The 21,107-nt window shown below is 44.9% G+C and overlaps 1 protein-coding gene across 1 annotated transcript in view; it reads right to left on the bottom strand.

Annotated features, from left to right (window-relative positions):
* Positions 1 to 4,830: 4,830 nt before the first annotated feature.
* Positions 4,831 to 21,107, bottom strand: part of Cdh1 (cadherin 1) — a 68,308-nt gene continuing 52,031 nt past the window's right edge. The window contains exons 4-16 of the mRNA XM_032887441.1: positions 20,693 to 20,836; positions 20,428 to 20,583; positions 17,283 to 17,427; positions 16,269 to 16,444; positions 15,912 to 16,040; positions 14,483 to 14,665; positions 13,243 to 13,487; positions 12,376 to 12,521; positions 10,100 to 10,324; positions 9,609 to 9,836; positions 8,436 to 8,566; positions 7,644 to 7,787; positions 4,831 to 5,846 (exon numbers count right to left, since the gene is read on the bottom strand). Of these exons, the coding sequence (XP_032743332.1) occupies positions 5,637 to 5,846; positions 7,644 to 7,787; positions 8,436 to 8,566; positions 9,609 to 9,836; positions 10,100 to 10,324; positions 12,376 to 12,521; positions 13,243 to 13,487; positions 14,483 to 14,665; positions 15,912 to 16,040; positions 16,269 to 16,444; positions 17,283 to 17,427; positions 20,428 to 20,583; positions 20,693 to 20,836 (2,262 nt within the window). The 3' untranslated portion in view covers positions 4,831 to 5,636. The remainder of the gene's footprint in view (positions 5,847 to 7,643; positions 7,788 to 8,435; positions 8,567 to 9,608; positions 9,837 to 10,099; positions 10,325 to 12,375; positions 12,522 to 13,242; positions 13,488 to 14,482; positions 14,666 to 15,911; positions 16,041 to 16,268; positions 16,445 to 17,282; positions 17,428 to 20,427; positions 20,584 to 20,692; positions 20,837 to 21,107) is intronic.

Here is a 21,107-nt window from a genome sequence, read left to right as displayed (position 1 = left end):
AGAGGAGTAGAAAAGCAAGGAGGAGGAGGAAGAGGATGTGAAAGGCAGAGAAATTAGAAAACAAACAAACCTACATCTGGGAGCTTCCCACTAACGTACTGTTAGGCATCCATTACAGCCAATCCTCACAAGAACTATATCCAGAAGACCCACCCTATGCAAAGACACATCTGGGGATGTTTAACATAGACCCTACGAGGTATTCATGTAAAACTCATTCCATTGACTGAGTCATCCAACAAGGAACCCATTATCAAGACTTGAGGGGCAACAGCTGCACAAACCATCAAAGTACACAGGGGTGGCTTGTCCCCTATTTGCTAAACTCAGAACTAACAAAACTAACAGCTTTCAGGGGATCAGTGGCTGTCTTACAAGCACAGAATTTCCAGGAAAGATGCCAGCACATTAAGGGTTCTTGGGGAAACCATCTCTGAGAGCCATTTGTGATAGCTGGAATGTTTGCATTTATCTTCCAGCTGTATCTCCCGGCTCAGACATGTAGACTAGCAATCTCCCACAGAACTACACTTGCAGCCCTTGTTTGTCTCTTCTGTCATTTATGCATCCACTGTCATGTTCAGAGGATCAGTCCTACATCACAAAACTTTGCCCTTCTTCTAAGAGTTCAATACTTTTATTGAGCAGCAATTGATACATTAGCTAGTCTTCACAGCCCATGTGTAGAAAAGACTATCTCTGTCCCACCACTGAATGGCTTGAAACCACTCAAATATCATTTGACCAGATGTCCTAAATGGCTTCCTCTGTCAACCTGACACAACCTAGAGACTCAAATAATATGATGCAGGTCGAATTACCTATGGACAACACAATAAGGGACTGTCTGACAAATGATTAATATGAAAGGGACCAGCCCACAGAGGGCAGCACCATCCCTAAGCTGGTAAACCTGGACTGGATAAGAAAGCTAGCTAAGGGGCTGGAGAGATGGCTCAGCGGTTAAGAGCATTGTCTGCTCTTCCAGAGGTCCTGAGTTCAATTCCCAGCAACCACATGGTGGCTCACAACCATCTGTAATGGGATGCTCTCTTCTGAAGAGAACTACAGTGTAATAACATATAAATAAAATAAATAAATCTTTAAAAAAAAAAAAAGAAAGCTAGCTAAGGCTAAGTATGAGTAATCTATACCTTTAATCCCAGCACTTGGGAGACAGAGGCAAATAGACCTCTGTGAGTTTGGAGCCAGCTACATCTACATAGCAAGTTCCAGGTTAGCCAGAGCCGCACAGTTAAGTGCTTCCTCCCCCAGCCCCCAAAGTCAGCTGACCATTAGCAAATGAGCTCCCTTCCTCCGTGGATTCTGCTTCAAGTTCCTGCCCTGACTTCCATCAGTGACAAACTATGACCTGAGAGTATGAGCCAAAAAACCCTTTCCTCCCCGAGTAGCTTTTGGTCAGTATTTTATCACATGTAACAGAATGACTCTAGGACACTAGTAGAAGATTTCTTTCTAGGTTCCTTCTTCAAAACTTCAAAGAATAAAGAACAGAGTCAACACAGGCATATGCAGGGCTGTAATCCAGCATTCAAGGAGCTGAAACAGGATTGCAAGTTCAAAACCAGTGTGAACTGCATGGCAGATTCAGGCTGTAGTTTTATGAACAACAACAAAATTCTGGAGCAGGACGTGTGGCCTTTCACCTGGATCCAGTCACTGTATTTCTGCATTTGCTTTCCTGGTATCTCAGGATGTATTTCTGAACAGTTAACCATTGTCCTATTACCTTTTCCATATCCTTAGCCCTTCACCCTTTCAGGCTTTGTATCCCAGGTTTCTCCTACAAAACCACATTGCTGTTGTTGCCAGTCAGGATCTCAGACAGATGCCCTAGCAATTCCACTTCACGGGATATTCCTAACAGAACCCAAGGCAAAGACTAAATCAGGTGTCCATACATGTGTCATTTCAACCCGAGACAGAAAAAATATGTGCAGGGGTATCCTACTTTTCTCTACCAAGGAATAAGGTTCTGAAGGAAAAACACTGTAACACACCCTATAATACAGACAAAAGTACCTTGAAGGCCTGTGACCGCCAGCTCCAGGGGATCTGATGCCTATTCCTGGCTTTCAGAGCTCTCTACATACACATACACCCGTCATAAAAGAAGATTGCTCATGTATGAAGGTAAGGGAAAAGTTATATCCCTATCACCAGGCTTTTCCACAGGAGTATACTGATCTTTGGACTGGTCAGTTTCTTTTTTTTTTTTTTTTAGTATTTTTATTTATTTTATTTATATGAGTACACTGTCACTTTCTTCAGACACACCAGAAGAGGGCATCAGATCCCATTACAGATGGTTGTGAGCCACCATGTGGTTGCTGGGAATTGAACTCAGGACCTCTGGAAGAGCAGTCAGTGCTCCTAACCACTGAGCAATCTCTCCAGCCCGGACTGGTCGGTTTCTTTTCTTTTTTTTTTTTTTTTTTCCTCTTTCTTTTTTTTCGGAGCTGGGGACCAACCCAGGGCCTTGCGCTTGCTAGGCAAGCGCTCTACCACTGAGCTAAATCCCCAACCCCTACTGGTCGGTTTCTTATTTTGAGGACTATCCTGCCAGTTGACAGCAGCATCTGCCGGCTGTCGCCAACCGGAAATTGTCAAATGTCATCTGGGTCTACTGACACAGGCTTATAATCCCAGGTCCAGTTTCCAGAACCACAAAAAGCATATACATTAAAGGGGGGAGGGTAGAGAGGATGGTCCTAAGGTTGAGTGCACACTGCTCTTGTAGGACTCAATTTCAGTTCATAGCGCACAGAGTGGCACATAACCAACCACCTATAACTAGCTGTAGAGGACCTGACACCTCTGCCCTCTATGGGCACCAGCACTTATATATTCATTTTCTCTCTCTCTCTCTCTCTCTCTCTCTCTCTCTCTCTCTCTCTCTCTCTCTCTCTCACATACACACACACACATACACACACACACACACACACACACTCTCTCTCTCTAAGGTTTTTTAAAAAGTAAAAAATGTAATTTATGAAAGAGTACAACATACGAAGAAGCTGGGGGTGTTTCTGAAAGGCAGAACACTGGTCTGGCCTGTGCAAGGTCCTAGGTCAAGAGGAAGAGGGGCGGGGGAAGGGAACTGACAAATGTAGTTTGAGTGTATACGTGTGTGGGTGCTGATAATTTTGTATTTTGTGGGGAGTGGAAAAGGCAAGAAATCGAAACTGTTCTCTAAGATGAGTTTTTTCTTTTTCTCCATCTTTATGAGTTTTTATGAGGACTGATGTGATGGAATTATACACATAGCCCCCTTCTTTTTCTCTCCTTCCACTACACCCACTGTTCCCCAGGGGGCCACTTCCCTGGTCTTGGTACTTGGGGCCAGTGATCTCAGAGAGTGGCTTCCCAATAAACCCAAATTCACCATAATTTAATCTGGCTCAAATTGGCTCATTTCACTGTCAGTGCCATGTTTAACCACCCTGTGTGGGTATCTCATGGGTTGGAGCCATCCAGAAAGCATCAGGGCCTAGACATTTGTTCATCTAAGTAGAGCTAGGTGTATTTGGAGAACGGACTTCCAGGATATGAGCCACTCCTACGGCTTAGGAAGAGGCCTGTCTTCCTTGGTGTAGAACCACTGCCTCCATTACAGTTGGAAAATGTCCGCAGACAGCCCGGAAGCTTGAGGTCCCCTGTATCCCAATGGCCTTGGTGCTCATTGCTCTCACCACACACCACAAGGATAGGGCTCTGAGCGGTGACCCCGTGGAAGCATTTCCTCCCCACAGAGGACCCCAAAGCACAGAGAAGACATTTCTGCTGGAGGCTTCCATCTCCATAACCCAGCTGAGCTCACTTCTGTCCTTTTGTCTAGGAATCCTGGCAGAGTCAAATCAAGTGAGCTTCACAACGGTTTAACAAAACTCTTTAATAAAATTCATAAAAATGCATCTTACAGAACAGTTCCGATTGCTTGCCTTTTCCACTCCCCACAAAATACAAAATTATCAGCACCCACACACATATACACTCAAACTACATACAAAGGGCACGCTACCAACATTAGACGATTAAACTACAGAGAAACCAACAGTTCTCACAGTTGATTGCAGTCATCATTTGCTTCCAAAATTATGTGAGTACAGCAATTTCAATGAAAAGTCTCAAGGGCCTTGCCTCCTTTTTCCCATCAGAATGGTGTTTTCTTCCTGCTTCCTGAGAAAATGTACAATCTCTAAATATTCTCAGTTTTCTTCTTTTTTTTTTAAATTTATCTAATGTATATTAGAGATGGTTGTGAGCCACCATGTGGTTGCTGGGATTTGAACTCAGAACCTCTGGAAGAGCAATCCGTGCTCTTAACCACTGAGCCATCTCTCCAGCCCCTCAGTTTTCTTTTTTGGTTTTCCAAGACAGAGTTTCTGTGTAGCCCTGGCTGTCCTGGAATTCACTATACCAGGCTGACCTTGAACTCAGAGAGATCTGAGACTGTCTCTGCCTCCCGAGTGCTGGGATTAAAGGCGTGCACCAACACACCCAGCATAGTCTCAGTTTTCTATTTGTACTTAAGATTGGGCAACTCGGGTCCAAATCAGCCGGTCTTTTCTATAACTACCATCAAAAGCAGGCACTAGAGGGGTGTATTTCCTGGGCTTCAGGAACACATGGACAGGATTCCAGCTAGGAAACATTGGCTGAGACACCCCTAATTCTTCCAGAAATTTTGTGGGACGAGGTCTAGCCTCCTTGTACCCTCCCCATCAGTGTGCCAACTAGCCAGGTACACGGACATGTGGCCACATGACACATGACAGTGGTCAGGTTCACTGGCATGCTTGCTGTCCCCAAGCTTGGCTTCTCTCCTCCATCTTTGGTGGTGGCACTCCAGTCTCTCTCAGAAAAAACCATTTTTTACTGCTGGTTTGAAAGAAACTCAAGAAACCACAGTGTCCGAAAACCTCGCTGCAGGTCCCGGTCACAGCATTGGGTAGAAAACCAAAGCAACATATCTCACTATGGCATCTGCCTAAGAATCAGGTGTGCACCTTAGAATCTTCGCAGCTTGCATAGTGGTCCCATTATTTTTTTGTTCTGCTCCAAACACACAGCTGAATAAGTAAAGCCACTCTGGAGGTGGGGAGAGAACACCAGGAAAGGTGTTTGAAACATACACTATCCAGCTCAGTTGCACCCACACCAAGAAACCTGTCTCTTACCATAAAAGGGCCCAGGCACTACTGTGTCACAGAATAGCACCTGGGCCAGGCAACAGAATTCAGGAACTTAGTGGCTATTAGAATACAGAACATAAACATGGTAATTGAGTGAAAGTATACAATGTAAAAAATTAGTGAGGGGTGAGGGCTTGGGGGCTGTGTGTCCGGAGCAGAACATAGCTCAAAACAAAAACAAAAAGAGGGTACAGTTCATCACATCACAGCACTGTAAAAACAAAAACATTTTAGAAAAAGATTCCAACAACCAGTGAAAACCCTCCTAACACAGACAGACTGGTAGGTAGAGTGGGACCAGTATGCGATCTGCATACTTCTCAGATCAGTCTCTCTTCTACAAAGTCAGGGAAGGAGCTGAAAGACCACTGACATCATGATTCTGCCTCTCCCACGGTGCCACACAGGAACGACTCTCTAGTCTTCTTCGCCGCCACCATACATATCGGCCAGCTTCTTGAACCGGTTGCCCCATTCGTTCAGATAATCGTAGTCCTGGTCCTGATCTGACTCAGAGGAGTTCAGTGAGCTCAGGGAGGCAGCTTCAGAACCACTTCCCTCATAGTCAAACACCAACAGAGAGTCGTAAGGGGGCGCTGTGGGGTCACTGTCTGCTGCCTTCAGGTTCTAAAGGGAAGAGCACCAGATTTAGATTATGCATCTGAGGCCAGCAACACCCAAAACATGAAAAGGTAACCAGGGAGTAGTTAACCCTTTAAGGTGTACACAGGCACACCCTAGCACAAGTCATGATACCAGGCTGAACAGAGCTAAAGAGAGATGAGAACAGTCACACTAATACATATAGATAACAATTCAGCCCAGAAAATCCTCAAAGGAGAGATGACAAGCTAGGATTGTTAGATGTTAATTCTAAGGAGTGAAGATGGGGGATCAGAAATTAATTCAAAGTCATCTACTCCATAGTTCAAGGTCAGCCAGGGTTACAGTGTTTGAATTCCTGGTCCCCAGTTGGACAAATTTCGAAGGATTAGGAAGTGTGGACTTGTTGGAGGAAGTGTGTTACTGAGGCCAGACTTGAGGGTTTTTTCTGTTTTCCTTTGAATTCAAGACAGGTTTTTTTTCTATGTAGCCCCTGGCCATTCTGGAACTCCCACTGTAGATCAGGTTGGCCTCAAACTCAGAGATTACCAATACTTACAACCTCCCGAGTTGCAAGGATTAAAGACGTGGCCTAGGTTTGAGGTTTTAAAAGGCCGGTCATTTCCAATTAGCTCTCTCGGTCTCTCTGCCTCTGTGTGTGTCTCTGTCTCTCTGCTTCCTGTTTGTAGATCACAGCACAAGCTCACAGCTTCTGCTCCAGCTGTGCATGTCTACCCACTGCCAGGTGCCCTGCCATGATCATCAAGGACTCTACCCTTCTAGGGCCCCAAATTAGACTCTTCTGTCCGTTGCCTTGGTCATGGTGTTTTAGCACAGCCCTAACAATGTAACTAATACTGGGAAGTGGCAGCCCACACCTTTAATCTCAGCACTTGGGAGGCAGCGGCAGGTGGAGCTCGGAGATTGAAGCCAGGCTGGTTTAAAGAAACAGCTCGGGGTTGGGGATTTAGCTCAGTGGTAGAGCGCTTGCCTAGGAAGCGCAAGGCCCTGGGTTCGGTCCCCAGCTCCGAAAAAAAGAACCAAAAAAAAAGAAACAGCTCCAGGATAGCCAGGGCTACATGGAGGAATCCCGTCTTGAAAAACGAAAAGGAAGTTGGGGATTTGGCTCAGTGGTAGAGCGCTTGCCTAGCAAGCGCAAGGCCCTGGGTTTGGTCCCCAGCTCCGAAAAAAAATAAGAAAAAAAGAAAAAGAAAAACCAAAAGGAAAAAAGAAACATAACTAAGACACCAAGATAATGGAGCAGAGTGGTAGAGTGTGTGTGTGCACACATAGCATCTCTTATTATCTGCTTAAGCTTTTTGATTAGAACTGAACATGTTTCTGACACATACAATAATATCTGAATATGTTACATGATGTGCTATTTTTATAAGCCTTAGGTAAACTAGGAAACATTGCGTGTGCTATGTATAGTGTGTATTTGTATGCACTTTAATCTCAGCAGAACCTAGAGCTGGCCGATTCAAGATGCTCTGATCTGAACACTGGAACAAACAGGCCACCATGCTGGCCCTTTTATGGGGTGCGCTAGCCGTTGCTTTCCCTACCTGCTGAGCGGCCTCTGGCCTCCTACGGCACACCCCCAAACAGGTGTAATGAAAGCAGGGAACCCAGGCAAATTAAATTTGCTTTGGAACCCCTTCTAGGTCTACCAAATCTTTGCAAGTAGACTTCGCTTTTGTCTTGGGGACGTAGGCCCAGGAAGGCAACAACTGGAAGGCTCTCCTCATTGGAATGGTTTTCTCCTTGGTTCTGCGTTAAGAGATGCACTTGCCTTGGCTCATGGTTTTGCCTACTTACTTCATCGATGAAGTTCCCGATTTCATCAGGATTGGCTGGACGGGGACGATACTGGGGCATGCTCATGAGGGTGGGAGCCACATCATTTCGAATCACTTCCGGTCTGGCATCGAGGCCCCTGTGCAGCTGGCTTAAATCAAAGTCCTAGAGAGAAGAGTGGAACATGACAACACGTGATAAAGAAGCATTTGCATTGCACGGGGCAGGGTTTTCTTCATGGCATCACAGACTGGGCCTATGGAAAACGCCAAATGACCCCCGAGTGACCAAATGCATGTGAAACGGCATTTTACAAATTAAAAGTCTCCTAACTCAAACTGAAAGAAAAAGGAGACCTTGGGGATGGCATGAACTCAAGTTATTGTGTCCTACCCGTTTCATTGGACATGATTATCAGGTTATCACTTGGCAAACACTTAGTCCTCCCCACCACAGCCAATGCAAGTAGTGTCCTGTCTGTCAGCAATGGGCTCTGTCATGTGAGGGGCTTGAGGCAATAAAACAGCAGTGATGCATTCCTACTGCAACTCACACGAGGCTCCTATGCAGCAGACCTGAGCACAGGATGCGGCTTAGGGCCTTTCATCTCAACTCTGCGTGATTAGCAGTCCTCACTGATTTACAGGCGTTGTGAGCCTCGATGTGATCAACGAACACTGCGGCAAACACTAGAGTGTCTGGACCTCTTGTGACAATAGAGGTCTGTACTCCATAGCAGTACAGCAGGGTGAATGAAGTAGCCTACATGACACCCCTCAATCAGACATGAGGGTCTCCATCTTTAAAACCCACCTGGTCTTCTTCTCCACCTCCTTCTTCATCATAGTAATACACATTGTCCCGGGTATCATCATCTGGTGGCAGCAAGGGCTCTTTGACCACCGTTCTCCTCCGTAGAAACAGTAGGAGCAGCAGGATCAGAACTGGGGACAAGGAAGGGAGGAAAAGTGAGGAGTCACAGGCAAGAAAGCAGAGGAAGCAGCCATCCTGGAACCACACAGTCTTACACCACCAGGCAGGCGGCGGGTGGGCGGCCCCCTGAATGAAGACTACCTCATGTTCAGTCAGAGGAGACCATTTCTCAAGAAACAATACAACAGAAATAATAAACAAGTGTGACGTCTGGCTCCTGATACCATTTATGCTTCAAACATCTGATATGAGAATTTCCACTTTAGCCAAGTCTAATAAAACATATCGACTGCCCCCCAAAAAAATTTTAAAAAAAAGGTCAGGTATGTTCTCAAGAAACAATTAAAAAACAAAACAAAGCAAACAAACGAAAAAACCCCACAAACCCTTGATCATTGAAATCCTCACGGCATTGGCACCAAGCCCAGAACTCTCTCCAGGTAAAATCAGACCAAGAACTATGGACAGAAATGACAGATTCCCTCCAGCATCTCCATTCTCTTTCAATTTTTTTAGCCATGGATTAGATAACCATTGTTCACTTGACCCTCCATCTCCACTGCCTCCCAGACATTCCATGGGCTCTCGTCACCCAGTTAAGAGCAAGAGCTCCCAGGGTTCCTTGTAACTTGGTATGGCTACATTTGAACCAATGAGATGCGAGTGGTACCGACATCTACAACTTGCAGTTAGGTGGCCTCTGCTTCCTCTTTCATCTGCCCTCCAAGATGGAATGCAGAGGGGGTGGTTAACTGGCCGGTAAACTATGCTACCGAGAATAATGTGCGATACCCTTGCTGCCAGCTCAGCATCTCTTGGGGACTGGTTTAAAATGGAGCCTCTGCAGAGTCCTGCTAGGAATGCTGGGTCTAAAGTCCTACTTTACGGAGGGGCACAGATGACTTGCATGTCCTCAATCTAGGGGAGCACAAAGAGACAGAAGGCTCCCGCACCCAACTCCACGTCATCACCAGTTTGCTCTGTACTCCAACTACCAGCTCCTCTTAGCAGATGGTCCTTCCCCGTTTTGAGGCACCCGAGACCTGGACTTACTCAGCAGGGCCAGGATCCCTCCGAGGATTCCAAGGATGGCAGGAGTTTGTAATCCTGCATCCAGGAGGGTCGCCTTCATGCAGTTGTTGATGGTCCCTTCACAGTCACACACGTGGACCTCCAACGTGGTCACCTGGTCTTTGTTCTGGTTATCCGAGAGCTTGAGATTGATTTTGTATTCGCCAATCTCTAAGTCCTTTCTTGGTTGCAAAATGAGAGATTCTTGTTCTGGGGAAAGGAAAAAAAAAGAAACGATGGAACCAGGGGAGGGGACAGAATGAATAGCTCAGTGGATCAAAATGTTTAGGGAACCAAAGTGCTGGGCATCCAGTGCTGGGGGAAGGCACTGTTTGGAGCTCATATTACTGTGCAGTATGTCTCTCAGAGGAATAGGAGTGTGCATGAGATGTGTAAGGAACTAGGGCCGAATATCAAAGGGAAGGGTGAGGCGGGACTGGTAGAACCTCTCTAAAAACAGTGAGCCTTCACACCTGCGTCATTGTACTCAATGGTCCAGTTGACGCTGGCCCCATGGGTGAGCTCTGCAGTGAAGGGGGATGTGTTTGGGGGAAGGTCTGGATCCAAGATGGTGATGACATGGGGCTTCGGGTTTCTCTGGCAGAACTGCATATTTCGAGGTTCTGGGATGGGAGCATTGTCGTTGACGTCCGACAGGACCAGGAGAAGAGTTCCTGTGCCAGTGGCAATGGGTGAACCTAAGAGAAAACAGAAAGGGTGTCACAGCTGAAGGATAGTGACAAATGATGACTTAACTTGTCTGTGATCCCTCAGCAGGTTCCGTGCGAACCACAGAGCCTCTGCCCTTGTCTCAGAATTCTGACAAGTTTATTGCACACTGTGTACAATGAGTGTATTTCTCATTTCAAAGGCGGCTTTTCTTCTCTTCCTAGTCTATTACTCATACATTTTAATTCGGGGGTGGGGGGAGTACTGTTTTGTTGTTGTTGTTGTTTTTGTTGTTTGTTTTGTGAGACAAAGTCTTAGCATGCTGCCTTTGGAATTACAATCACCCTGCCTCAACCTCCTACCAAAGCCTGGCTCTCGCAGATCTTATTAGAAAGTAAGGAAAAGGGGTTGGGGATTTAGCTCAGTGGTAGGGCGCTTGCCTAACAAGGGCAAGGCCCTGGGTTCAGTCCCCAGCTCCGAAAAAAAGAAAAGAAAGGGGAAAAAAAAAGTAAGGAAAAGCAGAGTGAGGTAGACTTTGTTTGGAATCTTAGAACCACGCATGAGGGAAGGGAGGGTCACCTCAATTTTAAGGCCTTTCGTGGCTACATGGTGAGTTCAAAACTAGCCTGGGTGATACAGGAAACCATGTCTCAAAAAAAAAAAATTTTTTTTTCCAAAAAAATCTTGGGGTATCCACATGGTGGAGAACACACGACTATGCTTAGCACTGTGGTCCCATTTCCATAAAAGGAAAAGGGTCTGAATAGATGGCTCAGTGACTGAGAATGCTTAGTCTTACAGAAGACCTACGTTCAGTTTTCATCACATAGCAGCTCATAACTATCTGTAACTCCAGATCCAGGGGAACATCCTCTATGGACACCAGGAACGCAGGCATACATGCAGGCTAAATTCCCACATATTGTGGTAGTTTGGATAGGTTTGGCCCCAATAGACTCATGCGTTTGAATGCTTGGCCTACAAAGAAAGGCTCTATTAGGAGGTGTGGCCTTACTCAGGTAGGTGTGATCTTATTGGAGGAAATGTGTCACTGTTGGGGTGAGCTTTGAGATCTCCTATGCCTAAGCTCCACCCAGTGTATAACCAGAGCCTCTTCCTGTCTGCCTGCATTAGACGGTCTCTTCCTGGCTGCCCTTGCATTAAGATGTAGAACTCTCGGTCAGCTCCTTCTGTAGCACCATGTCTGTCTGCATGCCTCTAGGCTTCCTGTCACGACAAGAATGCACTAAACCTCTGAAACTTAACCAGCCCCAAATAAATGTTTTCCTTTATAAGAGGTGCCTTGTGGGCTGGAGAGATGGCTCAGTGGTTAAGAGCACTGACTGCTCTTCCAAGGGTCCTGAGTTCAATTCCCAGCAACCACATGGTGGCTCACAACCATCTATAATGGGATCTGATGCTCTCTTCTGGTGTGTCTGAAGACAGTTACAGTGTACTCAATATATATATAATAAATAAATCTTTAAGAAAAAGTAAGAATTGCCTTGGTCATGGTATCTCTTCACAGAAATGAAACCCTAAGAAACACATAAAATTCAAAAAGAAATGAAAAAGTTGAAGATTATAAGAATTAAGTAATAAATTCATCACCACAGACCTGAGATACAAACCCAAGTTCCTATAAGGAGTGAGTTTCAAGTGCAGAAAGGGACAAAAGGGAAGGATAATCTAGAGTTTGGAATTTTGTTGCCAAAATCTGTGTATGTTATGATTGTTTGTTATAATAAAAGAAAAGGGGGGCTGGAGAGATGGCTTAGTGGTTAAGAGCACTGACAGCTCTTCCAGAGGTCCTGAGTTCAAATCGCAGCAACCACATGGTGGCTTGCAACCATCTGTAATGATCTGATGCCCTTTTCTGGTGTGACTGAAGGCAGCTACAGTGTACTCATATATAATAAATAAATAAATCTTAAAAAAAAAAAAAAAAAAAAGAAAGAAAAGGAATGAAATCCCACCCTACCCTATCCCGCCCTACCCCAAATAAGGCAGAGGCAAAGGGGCAAGCAAGCTGGAGGGTAGCCCAAGCCACGATGCAGATCCGACTACACTGTGTCCATACCATCATCTGTGGCGATGATGAGAGCCGTATACGTGTTGTTCTTCACATGCTCCGAATCTTCTCTGTCCATCTCAGCCCGAGTGGAAATGACCCCAGTCTCTGGGTTAATCTCCAGCCAATTGGCAGTGTCCCTCCAAATCCGATACCTGAGGACACAAGCTGTGGCTTAGAGTAGATACAGCCAACACAAAGGAATGAGGAGGGTCCCAGGTCCTCTTCACTTGTTACAGTTACCCCTCTATATATGTGCCATATATATATATAGTTTTATCTATGTGTGGTGCCTGAGTGTATATATGTGTACCACATAGTGCAAGAGGTTAGAAGAGCTATCAGATCCCCAGGAACTGGAATTACACATGGTTATGAGACTCCATGTTGGTGCTGAAAATTGAACCCCAGTCCTCTAGTAGATAATGCGGTTCATGGGATGTGGGGTGTGTGTGGCTCAGTGGGTAAAGGCACTGATAGCCAAACCTGACATCTTGAGTTTGATACCGGGGACCTGAGACCCATTTGGCTGCCCACATAATAACAATTCTTCAGTGAAATTCCAGCCCCCTTGTCGTGGACACATATCTTAGAATGTTTTATAATTACATGACAAATGGATATATTCATATTTACATAAACAATATTTAAATTATGTACCAAAAAGCCCAAAGTGTTCAGCTATGGTGATGTATGCCTTTAGTTCCAGAACTAGGGAGGTAGAACCAGAAGGATCTCTGTGAGTTTGAGGCCAACCTGGTCTACACAAAGCAAGTTCCAGGACAGTGAGGATGACCTAGTGAGAACCTGTCTCAGCAAAAGGTGTACACGTACCAACCCCCACTCGATGTTGCCATTGCAAACGATCCTACTCACGTGATCTTCTGTTCCATGAATGTGTCTGGCTCTCGCGCAGTGTAAGACGCGATCTCCAGACCCACACCAAAGTCCTCAGGCACCTCGACTCTCTTCTCCGCAGGCACAAAAATGGGGGCTTCATTCACGTCTACCACATCCACGGTGACAGTGGCTGTGGAAGGGACAAGAGACCCCTCAAAGGGCTCCTCATTTTCCACTGTCACGTGCAGAATGTACTGCTGCTTGGCCTCAAAATCCAAGCCCTAGAGAAAGGAGAAAAACAAAGTTAAAACTAAAATATCATGGATTGGATGTGTGGCTCGGTGGGAGAACAGCTACCCAGCACGTTTAAGGTCGTCCTGTGTTCAACCACCGCTCCCACGGAACAAATACATAAGCTTATAAAAATGGTTCGTCCAAAAGTCTATGCATCTGCCTCCTAAGTCCTAAGATTAAAGGTGTGCACCAGCACCAGCTGGCTCAGACACTACTTTTGGTTAACAGTAGTCCTCAAACATGGCTGCTCACTTGGTGAGGAGGACATTAAAGCTCTAAATAAACACCCTAGGGCATCTTTTGCTAAGTTCACCAGTAAGTCCTCCTCACTTTCAGTTTATACATTTTCCAAAGATTTACCAGCAACGGTGACTGGCCATGTAGGCAGTGGGGACCAACCCCAGCTCCTCTACAGAACAGCAAGTGCTTTCTTGTTTTTTTTTTTTTTTTTCTTCCTCTCTTTTTTTTCGAGCTGGGACCCGAACCCAGGGCCTTTTGCGCTTGCTAGGCAAGTGCTCTACCCGCTGAGCTAAATCCCCAACCCCCAGCAAGTGCTTTTAACCACCGAGCCATCCATCATCTTTCTAGCCCAACCTTCCTAATGCTGTGAGCTTTTAATACAGCTCCTCATGTTGTGGTGACCCCCAACCATAAAATCATTTTCATTGCTACTTCATAACTGTAGTTTGGTTATTGTTATGAATCATATGTAAATATCTGTTTTCTGTTGGTCTTAGGCCCCCCTCAAAGGGGTCATGACCCACAGGTTCTGCTGCCTAGGATATTTTCAAGGGAGCCATACTGACCTCACTTCTAACAAGCCAGCAAAATAGCCATGAGAGTTTCCACAAGCCCCAGAAGGTTGGTACTATCCTTCGACTCCCGACCTCTCCCTTGCTCATGTTGATCCACTCGTGGGAAGACATTATGGAACAAGAGAGCCCCAGTTGGTGACATGTCATTCACCAAGCATCGTACAAACCTTGGCTGTTTTGAGAATGCCCTCGTTGGTCTTGGGGTCTGTGATGACAGTGAACTGATGATCAGGATCATTGACTACGGTGTACACAGCATTCCACGCTGGAGTGTTGGGGGCATCATCATCAGTCACCTTGAGTGTGGCAATACGGGCACCGACCTCATTCTCAAACACTTCACCCTGGTACTGAAGAGTAAAGGAAAAATCGGGTCATTAGTGACCAGATGACAGTAAGCAAAGGCTCAGGGCCATATGGGAGGGAATGGGAGCCATATTGAACCCAACCCTAGAGAAGTAGGTGGGATGAGTGATGTCAAGAGAAGCACGTGAGTCTCCAAGGATGGAGATAAGCGTCCTGAGACTAGGTCCTCATTTCCCATCAGTAAATGAACTAGCAGCTCCGGGCACCCTCTTCTATACCCACCTAAAGTAGCTTTCCCAGGCCCTGGCTACAAGGTCCCTCTGATGTCCCATTGTCAGCTTACAAGACATGTATATCATTTGCAATCAACCCCACCCAGTCTCTAGTCTCTATTAGTAAACATTAAATAAGATGCGTCAGTCATCCCTGGGGTCAACCCTGCTTTTTGAATCTACACTCTTTGTGCCCCTGTTAACTAAACTAACCACTATAACAACTTCTAACTCACTCAGTAAAATACGAGGCGAAACGCTGAGTGTGGCATTATAAACCTAACTGCTAACATGGGCTATGAAAATTTAATTTGATTAAGTTCTCTCTCTCTCTCTCTCTCTCTCTCTCTCTCTCTCTCTCTGTGTGGGGGGGGGAGAGGGAGGGAGAGAAAGGGAGGGGGCGGAGAGAGGGAAAGAGAGAGAGGAGAGGGAGCAAGCATGTCCTTCTCCTTGAATGCATTTGATATCCATTCATTTGATACTTGGCATTCAGTAATTCTTACAAAGTTGGCCTTGGCATCTTACAGCTGTAACCCAACATTTAGGAGGCACGTTGTTGAGTTGGAGGCCAGGATAGGTTACACAGTAAGATCTGGTTCAAATAAATCATCCTTCCCCCTAAAATCATATTTCCTATAAATTCTACGTTCCACAAGACTAGAAAACTTGTCTGCTTCGTGTTGACAGGTCTCCGGTAACACAGGGTGGAATATAAATTTGGAAAATGTGAAATTTGGAAAATGTGAGGACCCACTAATACTACAAAGATGCAAAAGTAAGGTCAGGAACGCATCAGGAGCTTTCAATAATACACAACTCCATGCCAATGGCCCCAGGCAAAGGACAGAAGAAGGATTTCAAAGACAGTAGCTGCTCCGGTATGTTGGTTTCTAAGTTTGAAGTTCACATTCACTGTCCTGGGGAAGAGGTTCTAAAGGGTTCACCCGGGGAACAGCGGCAAAACTTAGCTTGTGAACAATGGAGAACCTTTCATGAAACGAAGAAGCTGTAGAATTACCGTGCTTGGGTTGAAGATGGGAGCGTTGTCATTAATATCCTTGACAGTGATCACAGCTTTTGCTGTTGTGCTTAGGCCTTCGCCTTGAAGGTCGGCAGCCTGAACCACCAGAGTATATGTAGGGTAACTCTGCAGAGATCAAACACAGGGAATCAGAACCCACTCCAACTGCCTCCCCAAACCCTGTCCAGGCCGCCTGCCCCCAGGCACAGAGCTCCCGCACAGGGAATTAGACGTAAAGCTGGGCCACTTACACTACTGAGCACTAGGCCCAGCAGAGGGTTACGCTGTCTGTCCATGGGATTTAATGTATGTTTGCCTTCAAGCCCCTCCACCACCTCCTGAGCCCTGCCTGACCTCTCGGTCCAGTCCGGAGGTGACCACACTGATGACCCCGGTGTCCCGGTTGACAGTGAACATGTTTTTGTGAGGCAGCTCAGGATCTTGGCTGAGGATGGTGTAGGCGATGGCAGCATTGTAGGTGTTTATGTCATCGTCTGCATCAGTGGCTGAGACCTGCATCACGGAGGTTCCTGTCAAAGGAAAGGAGCCTTAATTGGGCTGCAATTGCTACACTGGGATCTGCTCATGACTACTCAGAACAATCCTGCTCTTGGAGACAAGCACACTTTGTCACAGTTATTTTAAAAATTCTCTTCAAGCTACCAGTCAAGGGGGCATCACACCAAACCAGCCACGTTTGGGAACTCAACTTTCACCGCCTATAATTCAGGTGTGGTATGAGGAGGAAAGGAAGATGGTGTTGGCAATAATTAAAAATATCTCTACCAAGTCCTTCTTTTTTTTTTTTTTTTTTTTTTTTTTTTTTTTTTTTTGGTTGGTTCTTTTTTTTTTTTTTTTTTTTTTTTTTTTTTTTTTTTTTTTTTTTTTTTTTTTTTTTTTTTCCTTTTTTTTTTTTTTTCGGAGCTGGGGACCGAACCCCGGGCCTTTCGTTTGCTAGGCAAGCGCTCTACCACTGAGCTAAATCCCCAACCCACTCTTTCTTATTTTATTTCTTTTCTCCTCCTCCTCTTCCTCCTACTCCTCTTCCTCCTCCTTACTACTACTACTACTACTACTACTACTATTTGTGTATGTACATTTGCAGATGCCCTCAAAGGCCAGAAGATGGCATCACATCCCCTAGAGCTGGAGTTACATACATGCACCACCAAGCCCTAGGAAGGTTTCTTTTGTTTTTGCTCATATGTGTCTTACAAGTAGAATGTTGTATCTACCCCCTCATGCCTCCACCTCAGCCTTCATGATGGCTTTCAAAGAGCATGTCTGAACTTCAGTGATATGTCCTCAAGTTCTAATTCCATACTCCAAGGTTTAAAGAACCCAATGTTTTTCTGGAGACTAAATTACCTGGAAGAGCGCCTTCTGCAACGGATCCCTTAAAGACCTCCTGGATAAACTCTGGCCTGTTGTCATTCTGATCTGTGACTGTGACCACTATCTCCATGGGATCCTCCACGGCTTCCCCATTTGATGACACAGCATGAGAGTAGAGCTGCAAGAGAGTCAAGTGAGGATTACTAGGAAGAAGAGCCAGAGTAGAGAATCTGGCTAGAGTGGCTCTATCTAGCCTCCATTCTTTCTACTACAATACCTTCATGTGAGAATTTTCCGCTGTGTGTTTCTACTTAATGAACTAATGATGAATTAAGTCTCAAAGCTAAAGAATACAACCACCAGACAGATGGCCCACTTATCACATATACACTTACTTCAGGTAGGGTAGTTTTCCCTCCGGCCATTCCAGTCTAATATTTCCCTGAGATTTCTCTCCATTTGGCATCTATAGATTATCTCCCTCCTCCCTAAGTTCACACTGCAACCAAGTCTCAGAAGTGAGCTTTGTACCCTAGTTATTATCAGAATATGTATCATCTAGGTAAGAAATTTCTCCCCAAGAACAAGTTGACTTTTTTTTTTTTTTTTTTTTTTTTTTTTTAAGATTTATTTGGGGCTAGAGAGATGGCTCAGAGGTTAAGATCATTCTACAGGTCCTTGTTCAATCCCTAGGATCCACATGGCGGCTCATAACCAACTACTTATAATGAGATCTGATAACCTCTTCTGGTGTGCAAGCATACATGCAGGCAGAACACCAATTTAAAAAAAAAATATTTATTTACTTATGTGTACTGGTGTTTTGTCTGCATATATGTCTGTGTGGGAGTGTTGAATCCTTAGGAACTGGAATTACAGGCAGTTCTGAGCTGCTGGGTGTGCTGCAGATTGAACCAGGTCCTTTGAAAGGGTAGCCAGTGTTCTTACCTGCTAAGCCATTTCTCTATTCCCCACCCCCTCCCTTTTACACACACACACACACACACACACACACACACACACACACACACACACACACACGAGTATTTTGGCTCCAGGTATGTATATATACCATATGTGAGCTAATACCTAAGGAAGTCACTGAGTCCCCTTGGACCTGAATTACAGATGGTTATGAGCTACTGTGTCAGTATGGGGAACCAAACCCAGGTCCTTTACAAGAACAACCAATGCTCTTAACAACTAAGCCATCAGGGTTGGGGATTTAGCTCAGTGGTAGAGCGCTTGCCTAGCAAGTGCAAGGCCCTGGGTTCGGTCCCCAGCTCCAAAAAAAAAAAAAAAAAAAAAAAACAACAACAACAACAAAAAACAACTAAGCCATCTTCTGAGCCAAGTCAACATCTTACAATTTTTGTGTATGTATGTATATATGTCAGAAGTCACTTAGGAAAGGCTAAGGCATACAAGTGAGGTTTCTAGAGATGGCCACCATTTTGCATAGGTGCGATGGGTGAGCTCTGAGAATGCAGGGTCCTCAGAGACTTCATCCCAGGATTGCTTCTTGCTACTGTATTTCCTTTCACTATTGCACAGCCAATTCCTGGGCATCAGCCCACCCTATTGGGCACATTTCCTACAGAATCAATATGAAGATGTGCTTTCATATAGTAATGCCTATAGAATTGATGATTTCATAATTCGTGATAATGATTTTATAGAATTCCTAAATTGATACAAGTAATCTCAAGTCCCCTACAGAAGAAAAAGCTGCAAACAGAGCTCTGTAAACCTTCACGTGTTACAGGCTAACTGCACTAGGAAAAGAAAATAGCAGGCTTGGAACAAATTTACGACCAAGTAAAACATTCCTTCTAGGTTAGGAACAAGGCCACTATCTGGTAACTAAAGGTCATAAACTGGGAATGGACAATTTATTGTAGGTGCAAATACAACAAATAAAATATTGACTAGTTTATCTATACAAAACTTCAAAACTAATAAGACACAAGGTAGGTGATTTATCTCTTAACAAAACTGTGTTAACTTGTGATAAAAAAAATTATTTACTTATATTGGATTTATGGGTCTAGAAGATAGATAACAGATGTTTAGTCAGATACTAGTCTTAATGGGAAGAAATGTAAACATTTCTGCTGTAACTCCTTAAACCTTATAACTATTGCCTTAAATTTACTATGAACTTACAGAACGTAAGAGTGTTTAGAAATCATGTAATCGATTATCCTACTGCAACAGTTCTAACTGATAGTTGTATGAGGGAATTTTCAGAGAATGTGAATAGTGAGAACAGAAACAAAGATTTGTTGGAGCTTCTTCTCTCTGCTTCATCCAGAGTGAGTGTTTTTCTGTGTTAGAGACTTTTCCTTTCTCTCTGGCTCACAGAGTTAACAAAACTCTCAGCCTCAGTCAAAGAGGAGTCAGCCCAAGCAACTAACTACTTTTCTTAATCCTCTACAGCTACCAGCAGGAGTTAATTGCCAGAAATCAGCAGCTTTTAGCCATAGAATAGCAAGAGAGTTAAACTGCCAGATGCCATTAGCTTCTGGCTCCTAGAACAGTAAGGAAGAGCTATAAGACTATCATCAGTCTTTAGCCTTTGTCCCTCCCACCTCAGTCAGTACCTATCCCCAGCTTGGCAGTATATATCTGTGTCTCTGTCTCTCTGTCTCTCTCTGTCTCTCTCTGTCTCTCTCTGTCTCTCTCTCTCTCTCTCTCTCTCTCTGTGTCTGTCTCTCTCTCTCTGTGTGTGTGTCTGTCTCTGTGTATGTCTGTCTGTCTGTCTCTGTGTATGTCTGTCTGTCTCTGTGTATGTCTGTCTGTCTGTCTCTGTGTGTACGTGTTCACACACACTTTTGTGCAGTTATCAATGGAGGTTGTCATAAGGTATCAGAGCAGCCGGAGCAGGAGTTTCAGGTGGTTGTGATCCACCTACATGAATGCTGGGAACTGAACTCTTCGAGAGCAACAAATGTTCTTACCCGTTGAGCCATTCCTCCAGCCTACTTTGACAGCTTTTATCTAAGCTCATGCATGATATGATGAATCCCTACAACAACAGCAATGAACTGCCCCAACTTGTTAAGATAATTTAAGCTACTTGTATGTCCGGGGCATCCAAACTGGGGATAAAACACCAGCTGCTTTAAAATTTGACAATTGTTATCCAGTGGTCAACAATTATCTAAGAAATACTCACAAGGTACTTGTCAATGGCTTCTCTGTCCAGAGGCTGCGTCACTTGCAGCCAGCCTGTCTCCCTCTCAATGATGAAAACGCCAACAGGGGGTTTGTCAGCTCCTGGGCCAGTGATGCTGTAGAAAACCTTTGTTTCTTTGTCCCTGTTGGATTTGATCTGAACAGAAAACAGAAGCGAATCGGAATTGGAAAGGCAAGATCTCCACATGGGGTCTTTACATTTTTCTCTTCTCTCAGGAGTGCCTTCCACCAGCTTCCTCCCCTACCTGAACCAGTCGCTGGGGGAATTCGCCCTTTTGATTTTCCGGGCAGTTGATGGGAGGGATGACCCAGTCTCGTTTCTGTCTTCTCAGACCCTGGTGAAAGCTGGGAAACGTGAGCAGCTCTGGGTTGGATTCAGAGACAGGGTCCTAGGTGGAAAGATTAACAAAATGAGGTAATGCAGAGGACATACAAGTCTAACAGTTCATCTATCCCATGGACGTCCTCCATCTTGAATTTAGTGACTCCTTCTCAGTGACATATTACATGTACCATTCAGGATGAACAGCTAAAACATAACCCAAAGATATGCAAATGCTGTTGTCTGGACACTGACTACCCACAATATTCCCTATGCCTAAAAGCATTGTTCCTAACTTAGTGGCTAATGAGAGGTCTTCTCTCCTGTGTGCTGCTACT

Source organism: Rattus rattus, chromosome 17 (assembly GCF_011064425.1).
Source record: "Rattus rattus isolate New Zealand chromosome 17, Rrattus_CSIRO_v1, whole genome shotgun sequence".
NCBI lineage: Eukaryota > Metazoa > Chordata > Mammalia > Rodentia > Muridae > Rattus > Rattus rattus.
The sequence above is the reverse complement of the archived record's forward strand: the minus strand, read 5'-3'. Positions and strand labels throughout refer to the sequence as shown.